This window comes from Enhydra lutris, unplaced genomic scaffold, assembly GCF_002288905.1.
Source record: "Enhydra lutris kenyoni isolate GAN:26980312 unplaced genomic scaffold, ASM228890v2 scaffoldscaffold13, whole genome shotgun sequence".
Taxonomy (NCBI): Eukaryota; Metazoa; Chordata; class Mammalia; order Carnivora; family Mustelidae; genus Enhydra; species Enhydra lutris.
The window spans coordinates 2,281,424-2,297,462 of record NW_019154097.1 but is presented as its reverse complement, the minus strand read 5'-3'; the positions used below and the strand labels follow the sequence as shown (position 1 = coordinate 2,297,462).

Sequence of the window (16,039 nt, the reverse complement as noted above, 5' to 3'; positions counted from 1 at the left end):
GTATCTTGAGCAAGTTATTCCACCTCTCTGGGCTTCTGTTTTCTCATTTGTAAAAGGGATCGTGTATTACCTACCATTTGTGTTGCTGTGAATATTCAATGATATAAAATGTGTACTATGCTGAGAACAGTGCTCCGCACAGAATAAGTGCACAATAAACAATTATGACTTATATGTGGTCTGGAGATCAGAAGAGAGTTGAAGACAGCGATTGAGGAAGTCATGGTTGTGTGGATACCACGGGGGCCATGGGAGAGTGAAAGGAGGGTCAGTGAACCGTCCTAGGAGCATGGCTGGGAGGTGGCTGGGAGGTGTAGAGTGCGCACCTGACTGAGGAGGTGCGCAAGGTGGGTGATCACGGGGCCTACAATCAAAGACAAATGTCCATCAGGAGGGGAGCAGATACTTACCTTGCCATACAGTCACAGACAACAGGACATGACACATCGGTGAAAACTGAGGCACGACAGCTTCCTGTAACAACACGGACAAAGTGTGGAAGGCATAAACAGTAGACTATATACAGAATGACACCAGGGGTATCATTGAAATACAAGCCAAAAGGAATATATTCTTTGGGCATACACGTGCGATAAAACTACTTTATTTTTTAAGATTTTATTTATTTTTGCAAGGGAGAGTGAGCACGAGATAGGGGAGGGGCAGAGGGAGAAGCAGTTTCCCTGCTGAGCATGGAGCCTGACATGGGGCTCGATCCCAGGACCCTGGGGTCATGACTTGAGCCAAAGGTGGATGCTTAACCAACTAAGCCATCCAGGCATCCCCAGATAAAACTACTTAAAAAAAAAAAAAAAAAAAAGGGATAGGGGTGCCTGGCTGGCTCAATCTGTGGAGGTGTGACTCTTGGTCTTGGAGTTGTGAGTTTGAGCCCCACATTGGGTTAAATAAAATCTTAAAAAAAAAAAAAAAAAATCTTAAAAAAAAAAAAAAAAAGGATGGTTCGTCCAGGGAGACAGAAATGGGAGATGAAATGGGGAAGAGCTTTGGGTAGTACAAACTATTACTTTTCTAGTTCTGGAGTTGGAGGTCAATTTATAGGTTTGTAAATGATTGTGCTTTGTAACATATAACTGTGATATATATTCATTTGCAGGTATCCTATGTTTTAAAAGATGAAGAAATAACCACAGCATGAGAACAGGTTATTGAAAGTGATAGGTATGGAAGGCCCAGGGATGAAGGGGAGAGGCTTGACTCCCTCCCCAAGTCAAGAGGCTTGACTATGTCTGACATCTCAAAGTGAGAGGAGCTGAGCCAGCAAACCAGGCCTGGGAGTGACCAGGGAAGGGTCCACAGCTGGAAGTCCCAGCCAGATGCCTCCCTCTCTCTGCCTCAGTGGCGTGGTGAACATGAGAAGGGTGGCCTTTTTCATTCCTGGCATTCCAGAGCAGAGTGACCCTAAGGCCTTAGTCACAGGTGGGAGGTGTATGTGAGTCCAAGGGCTCTGGCTCCTTCTCTCCTATCCCCCTTGCTGACCACTTCAGCCTTCTGCCACCCTCATGTCCCAGGGAGGTGGCCTTGGAGGTAGGACAGTCAGTGGGTCCATCCAGAACCTGCCTGCTGGCTACCGCTCTGCACAGAGATGCACTAGGCCCATTATCCAAAATACCCTGCAGATTCTGATCCTGATGTCAGGCTCTGATGAGCCCTGACCATGGTCACAGAGTGTTTCTGTGCACAGATCCCTTTCATTTTCTTGGCAGAAGTTGGTTGAAATTCTACAACATGCCAGACACCATTTTGGTGCAGAGGGTATAGGCACAAAAAAAGAAACTAAATTTCTTGTTCTCATAGAACCAACATTCTGTGCAAGACAAATGGTGTGTTAGTGATACATACTAAGGAGGAAAAGTAGCAAAGTGGGATAGGAAGCATCTAGGGCTGTAAAGACCAAAGACCTCACTGAGAAGGTGACTCTGCTTAAAGACCTGAAAGGGGGGAGGGAGTGAGCCATGTGGACACCTGGAAAGAGAGCATGCCAGGCTGAGGGAACAGCCACTGAAAGGCCCTCAGGTGGGAGTGTGGAGGACTACTGCTGGAATGGGAAAAGGGAAGAGTGGAAGAAGAGATGGTCAGACAAGCAGGTTAAGGTGAACTGAGAGGCCAGGCCCAGGGGAGAGGTAAGGCCAAGGCCTGGCGCAGAGGTAAGGGAAGTCTCTGGAATAGAGAGGCAGATAGGCAGGCAGTCAGGCAGAGGTAGGGTGAGCTGGGGTGGATATCACCATCCCTGTGGATCCCTGGCTCTTAGCTCTGCTATCTGTCTGACTGACAGACAGACACACACGCAGAGTCTTTTGTAACCACGCCCTGGCTTGGATCCAGGAGACACAGCTATTTAGCTCTGAGAGCCAGGTTGGGATATGAGACAAGGAAGTCCTGTCTCTTCTCTCATTCTCCTAGGTGCTGGCCCAACACAGACTGGCTGTGTGACCTGGACAGAACCCCTCTCCTCTCTGGAACTCAGTTTCCCTCTCTGTGCATTGAGGCTTGGATTTGTTGGGGCCTGGGGGGAGCCCCACAGCTCTGACTTCTTCCAGTACTTTGCAGTCTCATGTCATGACCTCACTTCCCTTTCTCCCACCCCAACTGAGGCTGTGGTTGAACGGGGGACAGGGTAGGGCAAGAGCAACTCCCAGCCCCAGACCAGGCTCCTCCAGGACTTTGCAGATGAAGGTTTGGTCCTCAGCCTGGTGGTCCTGGCTTTGGGAGGGACCCTGACTCCCTGTCCTTCCCTGCCCTCCCACTCCCACTCAGGCCCTCCAAGGGACAGGAACTCACAGACAGCATTCCGTTCTGGCTAGTCTGTCTGTCTCCCTCAGATGGGGTCCTGCAGCCCAGAAAGAGATGGGAGCAGCCATCTCGGGCAGGTTGGGGTGCTGATGCCCCCAGTGGGAGGAGGCTGTGGCCCCTGAGAGCTGTGCAGCCTGACCATGGCTAGGCACTACCTCTTTGCTGACCCTCAAGTGGGAAAGAGGAATAACCCAGCTCCCCTGGGTGCCACAGGGCCTATACTGTGGCCCCTGAGAGCACAAAGAGGGCAGCCAGGCTGGACGCAAATGCTGGCTCTACCGCTCACTAGCTGGATGACTTTAGGTAAGACAGGGTAATAACAGCTCCCACCTCACAAGGCCGCTGGGATGAGAAAACGAGCCCTGCCTGGCATGTGGGCAGTGTGTTTGCTGTTACCACTCCACACCCTCCTGGTGCTCACATCGTCATGCCCATCTTACATCCAAGGAAGCTGAGGTCTGGGGAGATTGACTTGGTAAGGGGTAGACAATAGGGATTCCAGTGCTTACCAATATGGGCTTGGCTAGTTTTTTTGTTTGGTCTCTGAATTGTGAAATACATCCTATAAACAAGCATATATAACATACAGGTACAGTTAAAATAATGAAAAACTCAAAACACAAAGACCCCTAATGAACAAATAACCCCAAACAATCAAGTGCCCTCCACTGAGATTTGGCATGTTATTGAACCTCTCTGGGCCTCACTTTCCTCATCTGTAAAATGGGGATAATGAAGGTCAGAGGAGTGAGGTTTCAGTTTTGCCACTGTCCTTTTGCTGTGATGAAGCAGGGTGAGGAAGAATGTGCCAGAACTCATGGTCTCCCCTTGTGTCTGTGCTCAGGAGTCAAGGGGTGGGTGGGTGCTGGAGAGTGTGTGCAGGGGCTTTTGGAGGGGATGCTCAGGCTCTGGGCCCAGTGGGGGATCTTGATGAGGGCAGCTAGAGCTTCACAGGCTGGGTCAGGGGCAGAGAGGGAAGGCACACAGCTCAGAGCCAGGTACACCCTGGCACACAGATGAGGTCATAAATCTAGGACTGATACTTTGAGCCCTCCAGGGACCCAATGAAACCTCCATTGGTTGATAAGGAGGATTCCTCAGATGGGGGTCACTAATGGCCCTTGGCACAGTTCAGCCAGGGCTAGCAAGAATGTGTTCCTGTCCTCCCCACTGCCCCAGAACCCCCACCTCTATTCTGGCCTCTGGCCCCAGGTCAGGAACATTAGGGGGAAGTTGAATTCCTGAGGGAGACTCAGTGCTGGGGTAGTGGAGACTGGAAGGTAGTGGATATACTAGGAGACAGTTTGGAGGTTGGACATGCTGAACTAGAGGTGCTTGTGGGGCATCCAGGGATAGGCACAGGCTGGGCTATAGATAGAGCCTTTAAGCCCAGAGTGGCAGGTAAAGTCTTGCAGGTGGATGAGGTGGCCCAGGGAGAGATGATGGAGTTCTGGGGAGCGCCCATGTTTAAGAGATGACTAAAGGGGAGGAGGCAGCCAGGACCCCTGATCACTCCTGGCCCCAGGAACCCAAATACTCTGGTGCCTTAACTGACCAGTCCCTTCTTCTCCAATGAAGGTTCCAATGATCAGGGCAAGCAAGAGAAGCCCCAACTCTCCTAGGCAACCGGGAGGAAAACTCCAGAGACCTCCACCACACAGGACTTCCCTTTAGCACCGAGTCTTCCAACTTCAACCCCCAGCTCTGGCTCCAGAATTGTCAGACTCCTGCCCTATTCCTCAGTTCCCTGGGCTCTAAATGATGGAGCACCCAGGGCCAGGTCCTTGGACCTCTTCTCTTTCACCCTCCTTCCCAATGTGACCTTACCAGGCTGTAAATACTATTATATGCCAACAGCTCCCCAAATTAGATCTGTCCAATCCTGTTTCCAGACTTTAGACTCCCATGTACAACCACCCACTGGACAGATTTTCATTCCTCAAGACTGTTCCTCCCACACTCTTTCCTATCTCAGTAAATGGCAAATTCAATCTTCCCGCTGCTCAGGCCAAAATCTTTGAAGTTGTGCCTGACTCCATTCTCTCTCACACTCCACCCACATCCCAGCTGTTAGCAAACCCTATAGGTGTTACCTGCAAAATTATCTAGAAACTAACCCCTTCTCATCACCCGACCACCATCAGCCAGGTTTGAGCCACTGTCATGTCTCTTGGATTACAGAAGTGGTCTTCTGATCATCTTCTAGCCTTTTTGTTCTGAGTCACCCCTATAGTCTCAAGACATCAGCTGGAGTATTCTTTCAAAAAATAAGCCAAATCATAACCTTCACTCCTCTGCCCTAAGCCTTCCAAAGGCTTCCAGGCACCTGCTTCTCTCTCCTATTCATTCCTGTATAGCTGGATGGCTTTGCTGTTCCTTCAGGGTACATAGCATGTTTCCACGATGGAGCTTTGCAATGGCTGTTTCTTCTGCCTGGGATTGTTCTTCCTTCAGATATCTGCGTGACTTGTCTTCCCCCATGTTTACATGGTTTATGTCAACAAACAGAAAACTGTATTAAAAAAAAAATAGGGGGCGCCTGGGTGGCTCAGTGGGTTAAGCCTCTGCCTTCGGCTCAGGTCATGATCTCAGGGTCCTGGGATCAAGGCCCGCATCGGGCTCTCTGCTCGGCGGGGAGCCTGCTTTCTCCTCTCTCTCTATGCCTGCCTCTCTGCCTACTTGTGATCTCTCTCTGTTTCAAATAAATAAATAAAATCTTAAAAAAAAAATAGGGAGGTTATAATAATGATACTGGTTATAAACTCTACTAAAAAGTTTTAAGGGGCGCCTGGGTGGCTCAGTGGGTGAAAGCCTCTGCCTTCAGCTCAGGTCATGATCCCAGGGTCCTGGGATCAGGCTCTCTGCTCAGCAGGGAGCCTGCTTCCTCGTCTCTCTCTCTGCCTGCCTCTCTGCCTACTTGTGATCGCTGTCTGTCAAATAAATAAATAAAATCTAAAAAAAAAATTTTTTTAAGTAAGAGGTATTTTGAGGCCAAGAGGAAGCACTTACCCCACCCCTCCCCAGGCTTCTGGTTTGGGGATACATACTGCCCCCTCGTGGCCATTCTAGGAAAAGTACCATCTTCAGGTGGTTGCGGCATTCTCTACGTTAGGACATAGTGTATAAACTTCCATCCCACCTGTCCTGATCTGCCAGACAGTGCAGTATCAGCGACTCCAAGATAAACTGTGTGAGCTGTCCCTGTCCTGTGTATGTAGTGGAGGACACAGGTTTTGGAGTCTGGCCTTACAGGAATTTCAGATTCCCAATTATTCATCGCCTGATCTTGGGCAAGTGACCTAACTTCAAACTTTAGTTTCCCCATTGGTAAAAAGGAGATAGTAATATGTAGTTCAGGGGCACCTGGGTTATGCCGTTGGTTGAGAATCTAACTTTTGGTTTCGGCTTAGGTCATGATCTCAGGGTCGTGGGATTGAGCTCTGTGTTGAGCTCAGTGCGGAGTCTGCTTGAGATTCTCTCTCTCTCCCACCACTTGCATGCATGTTTTCTCTCTAAAATAAACAAATGGCTCTCCAAATATATATATGGATGCCTGCCTCAGCTGCTTAAGCATCTGCCTTTGGCTCAGGTCATGATCCCAAGATCCTGGGATTGAGTCCTGCATTGGGCTCCTTGCTCCGTGAGGAGCCTGCTTCTCCTTCTGCCTGCCAATCCTCCTGCTTGTGCTCTGACAAATAAAATCTTTTAAAAAATTTAAAAAAAAATATATATATACTTTAAGGGTCTTTGAGGAATAGATGATCACAGTGCTTGGTGCATATTAAGTGCTCAAAAGTTATTACCCACTATCAGAAGAGATTCTTGGGCAATTTGGGGTGCTGCATACTTTGGACTCTCTCACCCTTGCATCAAGCCTGGGGTGACTGAAAGGCCCAGCTCTTGCCAGAGCAGCTTCACAACTGCTCTGTTCCTTCCCCCCAAGCAAGCTATCTTCTGAGACGGTCCTGGGATGGACTGGAGGCTTGATTGCGCTAAGATGCCACATGACACTGGAGACTCTCCCAGCCTCTCAGATCCTACCATTGCCCTTCTAGTGGGTTGGGACGACACACGGGCAGGAACTATTACTGATGTCACAGATGGGAAACCAATGCCCAGACACTGGAAGCTAACTGCCCACGGTTCTCAGAGTGAGTTGAGGCAGCCAATCAGGCATCCTAGCAGTTTGGCTGGCTTATATTCAGCCAGGTCTCCCAAAAGGGTATGCCTAAGAAGAGTACCCACATAAAGCCTGAGGCTGAGGGTAGCCTGGGCCACTGGGAAGGACTCCCAAGGGAATTCTGTTTGGGGAACACAGTTTCCCTTTCCTTGAGGACTCAGACACTTCCTGACCTAGAGGCAGTTCTAGGCTGTGAGACCTGAAGCCTGGATTCCAGTCTTGGCCTGGCTCACAGAGGGACGCCATGGAGCCTTGTCCCTTCTGGGCTAGACCTTTGTAGCCTGAGGGGTTGGGCTAGCTTAGAGCTCTCTCTGGGGACTTGTGGGCTCTAAAAAGCCATGAGAGATTGTCTGGGATACCCGTGCTAACATCATGTAGGGAGCTTGGAAAGAAAATTTGCTATGGATATGGCAGGGCATATGGGAGGATTAATAAAGAAGAAAGATCTGTGAAGGTGACCAGGCATTCACACCCCAATTTCAGAAAGAAGGCAACACTAGCAGGCTCCCCATTAAGAGAACAAGGTCTCCAGGCTTTCAGGCATGAAGCAAGAAGGCTAATACCATGCTGGAAGGATCCCCTCCCCCAAACCTTAATCATAGGACCCACTGTTTGAGACTTTGAACCTCTCCCACAGGACTGATATTCTTTCTTCCCCTCCCATGGTCTGTTCTCTGGCCTGTCCAGGACAGGATCCAGAGCTGCTTCACACAGACCCTGAGATCAGGAGGGCTGCTTTCATCTCCAAGCCTGAAGACAACCTCCCACTGCACCTCAGACTGGCACCACCGCTAAAAGGAGACAGCCCTGCTGGACAAGCCAGAGGGAATTCTAGAGATAAGAACTTGGGTCTCTGAAAAGCTCTGGCCCCATAAGTAATCTCCTGCTGAAGGAGGATAGGGCTGAAAGGGGAAGGGATGCTATCACCTGATTCTCAGGGAACAATAATGTGGGGTCATGGTGCCCACGGGATTCCTCCACAAATGGCTCCTTTTAGTCCACTCACGTAAAGTCTTGCCAAGGCCACTACTCAGTGGAGAATCCGCCAAACCCTGAGAAGCAGCTTCCCCTTGCTGAGGAAGTCTGGGGCCCCTTTAGTGACCCTAGGGGTGTTAGCTCCCTGCTGTCCCCAAGCATCCAATCTCCTGAATCTCTTCTCTTTGCAGAGCTAACCCCCCACCAACCTCATCTTTCACTTGGATCACTCCCTATAGCTCTCGGCTGGGTCTCTTGCCTCCAAGTTAATCTTCCAATTCCTTCTTTACACTCTGCCGAGAAACTGCTCTAGAAGGGGGTGGGCAAACTAAGATCCTTGGCCAAATCCAGCTTGCTGCCTGTTTTTATACAACCCATGAGCTAAGAATGGTTTTTACATTTTTTAATAGCTGGAAAAAATATTATTTTGTGACACATAAAAATTGTATGAGATTCTAATTTCAGTATCTGTAAAAATAAGGTGTTGCTGGGACAGTCATGCTCATTTGCTTATGTATTGTCTGTGGCCACTTTCACAGCATGATGGCAGAGTTGGATAGCTTCAACAGAAACTCTAAGACTCACAAAGCCTAAAATATTTGCTGTCTGGACCTTTACAGGAAACATTTGCTGATTGCTACTCTGGATCAAAAATCCAGTCATGCCATTCTCTGCTTAGGACCCTCCAGTGGCTCCTTGTGGTTTTCCACAGCTGACCACTTCCTTCCTACCTGTCCAACCTCATCACATGTCCTTCCAGTTGTCTGTCCACTCTGGACAACTAACCCTTCCTCAACTCCACCACAAACCAGATCCCTGGGCTTGTCTTATGCTATTTACCCTTTCTTGCCCTGCTTCTCTTCTCCTAATAGCAGTCTACCATCATTAAGACTCAGCCCAAATGTTTCCTCCTGTTTCCCTTCTCCCAACCATGAAAGCGATCCCATATCCTACCATGCCACAGGAAATTCCTCTCATCGCTCTACTCAGCTTTTAATAACAGACTATGGACTCATTTGTGCCAGACCAACTAATTCTATTATAATTATTTGTCCAGTTATGTGTCCTCTGCTGGCTCACTATGAAAGAACAGGCCACAGCCCTAGCATAGGGCTGTATGGGGTAGGCATATACACATTCACCGGAAGGGGCCTGTTTAGCATTCTGTACCTTAACTTGGCTAATAGTATGAAGGAAGAAGATGCTTATGTATTTTCCAGATATTAAGTATCTTTTTTCTTTTTAAAGAGAGGGAGAGGGAGGGAGACAGGAAGAGGTGGGTGGAGGAGGGGCAGAAGGAGAGGAAGAGACAGAATCTTAAAGCAACCTCCATGCCCAATATAGAGCTCAATCTCACAACCCTGAGATCATGACCTGAACTGAAATTAAGTCAGAAGCTTAATGGACTGAGCTAACCAGATGCCCCTCATTTTTTCAAAAAAATAAATTCTTGAACTTGAACTCATGACCCCAAGATTAAGAGTCAGATGCTCTGCCAGCTGAGCCAGTTAGGTGCCCCCAAGTATCATTTATATAAACTTTCAGCATTCATGACAGATCAGGAATCTACATGTATTGCAACTCATTTAATCCTTACGAGGCAGGTGATACCTCCATTCCACCAAGTGGCAAGCTATGTATGTGGCAGAGCTGGCAACTAGAATCAGTCTCCTGCCTCCTGAATTCTGAGATGTTCTCCATGAGCAGTTCATCCACTGAACCACTGCTTCAAAGATGTAACAGATGCTCATGGGCTTCCTGATGTCTTCACGGCCACTGACCCTGTGCTAAATGAGTCCAGAGAGAAGTGGTTTTTAGTTTTCCATCTCTTCCCTCCAGTTGCTTCTTCTTGCTCCTGTACCTGCTGCCTCTCAAGGTAGACTATCTGGGTCAGGATCAAAGAGTGACCCTGCTCTTCCTATGAAAACCAAGTGCCCGTTTCGTGATGTCACTTCTGAAATCTGTTGCTCTGGGGCTCAGGCTTGCTCTGGACAAAGAAGTTGTTGGAAGTCTGGCCTCCAAGCCGAAGGGGTGCCAAGGCAGAGATGATCAAACTAATGTTAACTGTCAATGCACCTGCCTTAACAAAGACTCAAGAATATCTCCAGAGGGCTGCTGGGAAAAGTCCTGGACCGTCCACATACTTCTATGATTATTTAAACCGAAGTTCAGAGCTCGGAGACAAGGAGAGCCAGGACAGCTGCTCCTGGCCTGGGAGAAAGCAACACAGGAAAGGTCAATCCACCTGAAACCCTTTCTCAACCAAAAAGGAGTTAGGGCTAACTGGTCAGTACACAGAGGCCACAGTGTGAACCAGGCAGGAGGAGCGTGCTCTCTGTCCTCTACCATCATGGCATATCCAGCTAAACTGTCACAGGATAGGCCCAGTGATGTAGTATGAGCCACACCCCTGAGCTCCAGAAAATGGGAATTCTATAAAGCACCCTGACTCCTTTCCTAGGTCTAGAACTGATGGCATTAAGAACCCCTAAGATAAATTCAGCCAGACAGACCTATGAGAGTTTTTGGTTAAAGACTCAGATATGATAGCGGGGTTTAACACAACACGTGTGATTCTGGATGCATCTGGTATTTTGGACTAAGAAGTTCACTTGTGCTCTTCCGAAGATTGTGATCAGTTTGGATTAATCCAAAAAGTGAGGCGCAGCTGATGTTGCATTTTTAAGAAGAGTATGGAGAATTGGGACAACTGAGTCTATGACTAAATACCACTTTTAGGCTAAAATTCTGGTTTGTTCAAATCAAACCCAATGTTCCCCCAGCCCTCTGAGCAATCACAGTGATGGTGGAGGCTCTGCAAACACATAACCGAATCACCAGTGACCATCTAGTCAGAGATCTGGCCGTACTGAAACACTTTATACACACAGAATAGAGGACAAGGAGATTTCTGACACACTCATGCTTTGGACGTATCAGTACAAGACAGTATATGAGACTGTGTGTGAGTCCACCAGGCAGTTAACTGGGAACAAGCATGATTTATCTGCTGGCAAACAAGTCTCCATCACACCTAATCATTCTTTTATCTAAGTGCATCTTGATCTTCTCAGTCCTGGACATCAAAGTAGTCAATTACTGGTTCCTTGGCTATTTTCTGTAAATTACTGCTTGCAGGATTTCTGAAAAGCAAACAAAGAATAATCAATCTTTTCTTGTTTGGGGGAAATAGACTGAAGCCTACAGAAAGTTAAGGAACAGCTGATTTACCATTTGCAAAGCTTTGATAAGACAGTGGGGCCCACCTGAGCAGGGAACTGTTTAAAATTTGGTGATAGGCACACAGGGGTTCACTTTATTAACACTATTTCTCTACTCTGAGAAGTTTTCCACAATAAAGTTTTATACTAAAATAAAGCAAACAAAGGGGGAAAAAAGCATGGCATGAACAGGCCAAAGATCCCACATGGTTATGATGAGGTGGTACTGGGCACAGCTGTGGAACATCATGTGGAATACCTTCATGTTTCCCAAACCACTGCCCATGTGGATATGGAGCTAAGCTGACTAGAATCCATGCCGTCTGCTCTCCAGGGGTGAAGCAGGGCTGGTTCTGGGGAACTACGTTAATCCAGACAATCCCTGCCAAGGTTATACCCAGTGGGCAACACCTAGCTGTCCTGTCCGGTCTTCGGGAACACAGACTGCCAAGGCCACCATGGTGACCCTGTAAAACTGCCCTTTCCACCCTCCCAGAGGTTTTGTATAAGAGGTTCTGGTAGGGCTGCTGTGCGGAAGGCCAGAACAGCATTAGGGGACCCTGCCTGGTTTCAGAGCAACTTTCGGCAATGCTGCCTCAGTCACAATAAGGGAAAAAGGGATGGTGCTCCATCCCTGCTCCTGAAACCTGCTGCTTGCCAATGTGGTTTTCTTTTCTCTTTAAATTATGAATACATTTTTTTAAAAGATTTTATTTATTTGATAGACAGATATTACAAGTAGTCAGAGAGGCAGGCAGGGAGAGAGGAGGAAGCAGGCTCCCTGCTGAGCAGAGAGCCCGATATGGGGCTCGATCCCAGGACCCTGAGACTGTGACCTGAGCTGAAGGCAGAGGCTTTAACCCACTGAGCCACCCAGGTGCCCCTGAATACATGTTTTTGTTGTAAAAATTATTCAAACCATATAGACGACAGATCAAAACACAAAAGTATCCACTTTCACTGCAACCCTGACCCACTATCTGACTTTCACCTCCAGAATAACTTTGTGAACCATGTCATGTTCCTAAATCCTCTGGTGTGACAGAATGAATCCACTTCCCAGTGTCACCACCTACATCACAGAAGTTATGTCCAGTGATTTTTCCCCAGAGGGGAAGTGGGCACTATGAATATCGAACTTGGGAGCTCTCTGGCATGAACAAATGTCTGACATTCCAGTCAAACCTGACTTATTTGAACCAAGCACCCCAAGGTCAGGTCTGAGAGGCAGCCAATGGCTAGTGGAGTTCCAGACAGTACAGCCCCTCCTGTCTCCTCTGAATACAGGGCCTTTGGAAAGCAGCTGAAGGATTCTTACTTGTCGGTCTGATGTCTGTGGTGAGGAATTGGTGGTGGAGGCCGTGACTGCATTTCCCTTTCAAGGACACCTGTCAGCGTGGTAGGAGGACAAATAGACTTCCCTCTGATAAAAGTCAGAACACAAAGTATTGAAAAGTGAGAATTGTTTGTGGAGATAGGCAGACCACTGGAAATCCAGTCATGACTTTCAAATGTGCTGCTGCTGAGTGCTCTGATGTGACCCATCTCCCTTCAGGCATGGTCACCTTCATTTAACCCTCATCCTTCCACCCGCCTCTCCCTGAGCCTGTTATCTGCTCCCTCTGGTCCCGCGCTTAAGTTTTCTTCATTGGTAAGGACCTACTCTGTCAAGTTCTGACAGTGATCCTAGATCCTCTCTATCACTTCCCAGCTCACACTACAGCCTTAGTTTCCTCTAATGGCAAACACTGTTTATGGGGGATGCCCTGAATCAGAGTCCAGAATTTTTTGTTTTCATCATGCCAGAAGGACAAGGGAAAAAGGGATAGATAGATGTGATGGCCAGGCACTCCACCCAGGCCCTTAGGGTCTGTTCCCTGTGCCTGGCAAAATGCTACCTCCAGTGTTGCTCATAAATTGGGCAGACAAGAAGCTTGAATGTCTTTAGGCATGTCTTTCCTGTGGACTGAAACATGGGCTTTGCTCTCTGTTTCAGACCTTTATTTTTTTTGTTTTTTGTTATTTTTTAGAGATTTTATTTATTTGACAGAGAGCATGCACAAGCAGGCAGAGTAGTAGGCAGAGGGAGAGGGAGAAGCAGGCTCCCCACTGAGCAAGGAGCCCAACGCGGGGCTCAATCCTAGGACCCTGGGATAATGACCTGAGCCGAAGGCAGTTGCTTAACTGACTGAGCCACCCAGGTGCTCCCTGGCTCAGACCTTTAGATCAGACCTTTTGATCATGGCAGAAAGGCTAGCCCAGAAGCAGATTTTCTACCTATTCTTCTAGGAGAGGAAGTAAGGCAAGCAAATATTGATAGACCTTGCTTCCGAGGTCCAGTTTGCTGCAATGAGCAGTTCCTCTTGTGATAGAAAGATCAACCCACCTGACTGCAGTGACCACGACATTGCGCTTTGGTTCACTGTCATAGCTCACGCTCTCCAGGCCATACACTTGGGCCAGGTCATGGATGATCCGGCGATGGTCTCTGTTCATGGGAGGGAAGCAGTGGCTCTTCTTACTATTCTTTCCCTGTATTGAGGGAAAAGATGACGGATTGAAAAATCATCCTGAAAACAGAATATACTTACAAAGGTCCTTCCCACCACACCAAAACAGCTGGGCTGACAAAGAGGTGGATGAGTTTTAGAGCATAGAGTATTCTGCTGGCTGCTAAGCAAGCCAAGGAGTTTGGGAGGATGAGGTCTGATGCACTTCCTTTATCTATTCTGTGAGTCACAACAGTAGCAGCTGGCTAGGACTAGGGATCAGGGGAAGTGAAAAGAACCTAAGAGGACAGTATAATGGTTCCTCCTAATGGGCTGGTAACTGGGGAGTAAGTGATATACCAAAGAAATGACTAAATAAATTGAAGACATAAAACCAGACAGTCTCATTTCTTATAAAAATACGTTCTACGCTAAAAATTTTTAATGTGCAGATACACTGGAAAGCAGGGAAATACATTAGTGTATGTTTGCTAGTTAGGAGAGGAACAATGATTCCATTTTCTTCTTCATGTCAGTATCCCAGGAAATGGGAACAGAAGGAAGGGAGAGAGGAAGGGCAGGGGCTAAGGGAGATGACAGGAAGGAACTCCACCTCCATTAGATACGGAGCTAATACAGGCATCTCATCCTCACTCATAGCCTCCACAGAATAAAGAGAGCGCCACCCTGGGGTTGGCTGCTTCTGACTAAATTCGAGACTTTTCTCCTTAGAGCTACCTCCAGGACAAGGGCTTCACTATCTTGAGGGAGTCTATCTCACTACTCTTCAGCTCTAGTCATTCAACTTTTGATCTTTACCCAAGGGCTTTTAGCCTGCCTTGGAGGTAATAAAGAACAAGTGTGCCCTCTCATACAATAGCCCCTCAGAGATCAAGTCTTCCTAAGTAACCCACAGTCATTCAGCTGTCACTACTAAATGCCCCCTGTTGTCCAGAGCTTCTTCACCCAATCTTAGCCACTGAGCTAAGATTTTTTTATTTATGCTGAATTTGATCGAGAATATCTTTGCTGAACCAGGACAAGGCTTCCATGGATGTTATAATGGCTGGGCTTTTGGGGAAGACAGGGATCGTCAAGAAGTTGTGATTTTTTCCTATAACTACTCTACACTGATGGTGTTTCTGGGACTTGATTTTTTATCAAGCTGGCCTTAGAGACATGTCCAGTTGGATGTTTTGACTTCAACCTTATTCACGGCCTCCACAAGGGCTTCCATTTCTTTTTCAATGTCACTGACAAACTTTAAATCCTTCCTGAAATGAGAAATCATCACAGTTAATTTCATTTGTTTCTGCTGTTTGAGAATCCCTTCCACCCACATTCTCTGCCCATAATCTGCAGACAATGAACAATGTGGGCAGAAAAATGGCAAAGGGCAAGAACTGTCAGATAACAGAAGGCTGACTGTGACTAACAAAGGAAGAGAAAAAGAGAAAACAAGTATGGGAGAGGAGAAGACAGAAGGAGAAAGAGCTGTCTGAAAGGCCAGGAGACAGGAGGAAAATAAGAGCTGTTACTGCCCAAGTGAGGGCCCATGTTGGCAGCCCATCACTCAGTTCAGGCTAGTCCAACTGGGCCCTAGGCAGGCCCAAATTTCTACTACAAGGTCCACACACCCACAGCCCCCAAAACCCATGCACAATTCTTCAAGGGGACAATTGTGAGAAACCAAGAAAGGATTTTTATTAAACATCATAATCACTTATATGTATAAACTTCAACTGGCTCAATCACAGAGGAGTACTTATTAGTTACTACAACTTAAAAGAGCAAACACTCTTGCAAACCACACTTAAGAGAGCTGGTAACAGGGGAGCTTAAGTGGCTCAGTTGTTTAAGCGTTTGCCTTTGCCTCAGGTCATGATCCCAGGGTCTTAGGATCAAGCCCCACATCGGGCTCCCTCATCAGCAGGAAGCCTGTTTCTCCCTCTCCATTCCCCTCGCTGTCTCTCTCCGTCAAATACATAAATAAAATCTTAAAAAGCAAGCAAGCAAGCAAGCAAGCTGGTAACAAGTTACATACCTGGCATCCTCTTTTAAACTGTCACTGAATTTTGACCCTGAAGAACGTACATTGAAAGGATCAGAATCCTCACTAATATGAAACGCCTCTGCTAACCGCCTGAAAATAAGAGAGAAGTAAGTAAATAAAAGGAAAAGGGCAAGAAAAAAATTTTTTTTAAAGATTTTATTTATTTATTTGACAGAGAGAGATCACAAGTAGAGATGCAGGCAGAGAGAGAGGGGGAAGCAGGCTCCCCGCTGAGCAGAGAGAACCCGATGCGGGGCTCGATCCCAGGACCCTGAGACCATAACCTGAGCCGAAGGCAGAGGCCTTAACC

At 47.5% G+C, this 16,039-nt stretch overlaps 1 protein-coding gene across 7 annotated transcripts in view; it reads right to left on the bottom strand.

Annotated features, from left to right (window-relative positions):
* Window positions 1-10,825: 10,825 nt before the first annotated feature.
* The window catches only part of LOC111145710 (nuclear transcription factor, X-box binding 1), an 80,882-nt gene continuing 75,668 nt past the window's right edge, over window positions 10,826-16,039 (bottom strand). For 5 of the 7 annotated variants that reach the window (XM_022500854.1, XM_022500859.1, XM_022500855.1 and 2 more), the window contains 5 exons: window positions 15,721-15,819; window positions 14,884-14,950; window positions 13,574-13,719; window positions 12,506-12,610; window positions 10,826-11,109 (listed from right to left, as the gene is read on the bottom strand). In XM_022500854.1, coding sequence (XP_022356562.1) covers window positions 11,037-11,109; window positions 12,506-12,610; window positions 13,574-13,719; window positions 14,884-14,950; window positions 15,721-15,819 — 490 coding nt within the window. In that variant the 3' untranslated portion in view covers window positions 10,826-11,036. The remainder of the gene's footprint in view (window positions 11,110-12,505; window positions 12,611-13,573; window positions 13,720-14,883; window positions 14,951-15,720; window positions 15,820-16,039) is intronic. The other 2 variants (XR_002640493.1, XM_022500858.1) reach the window with 2 other exon arrangements.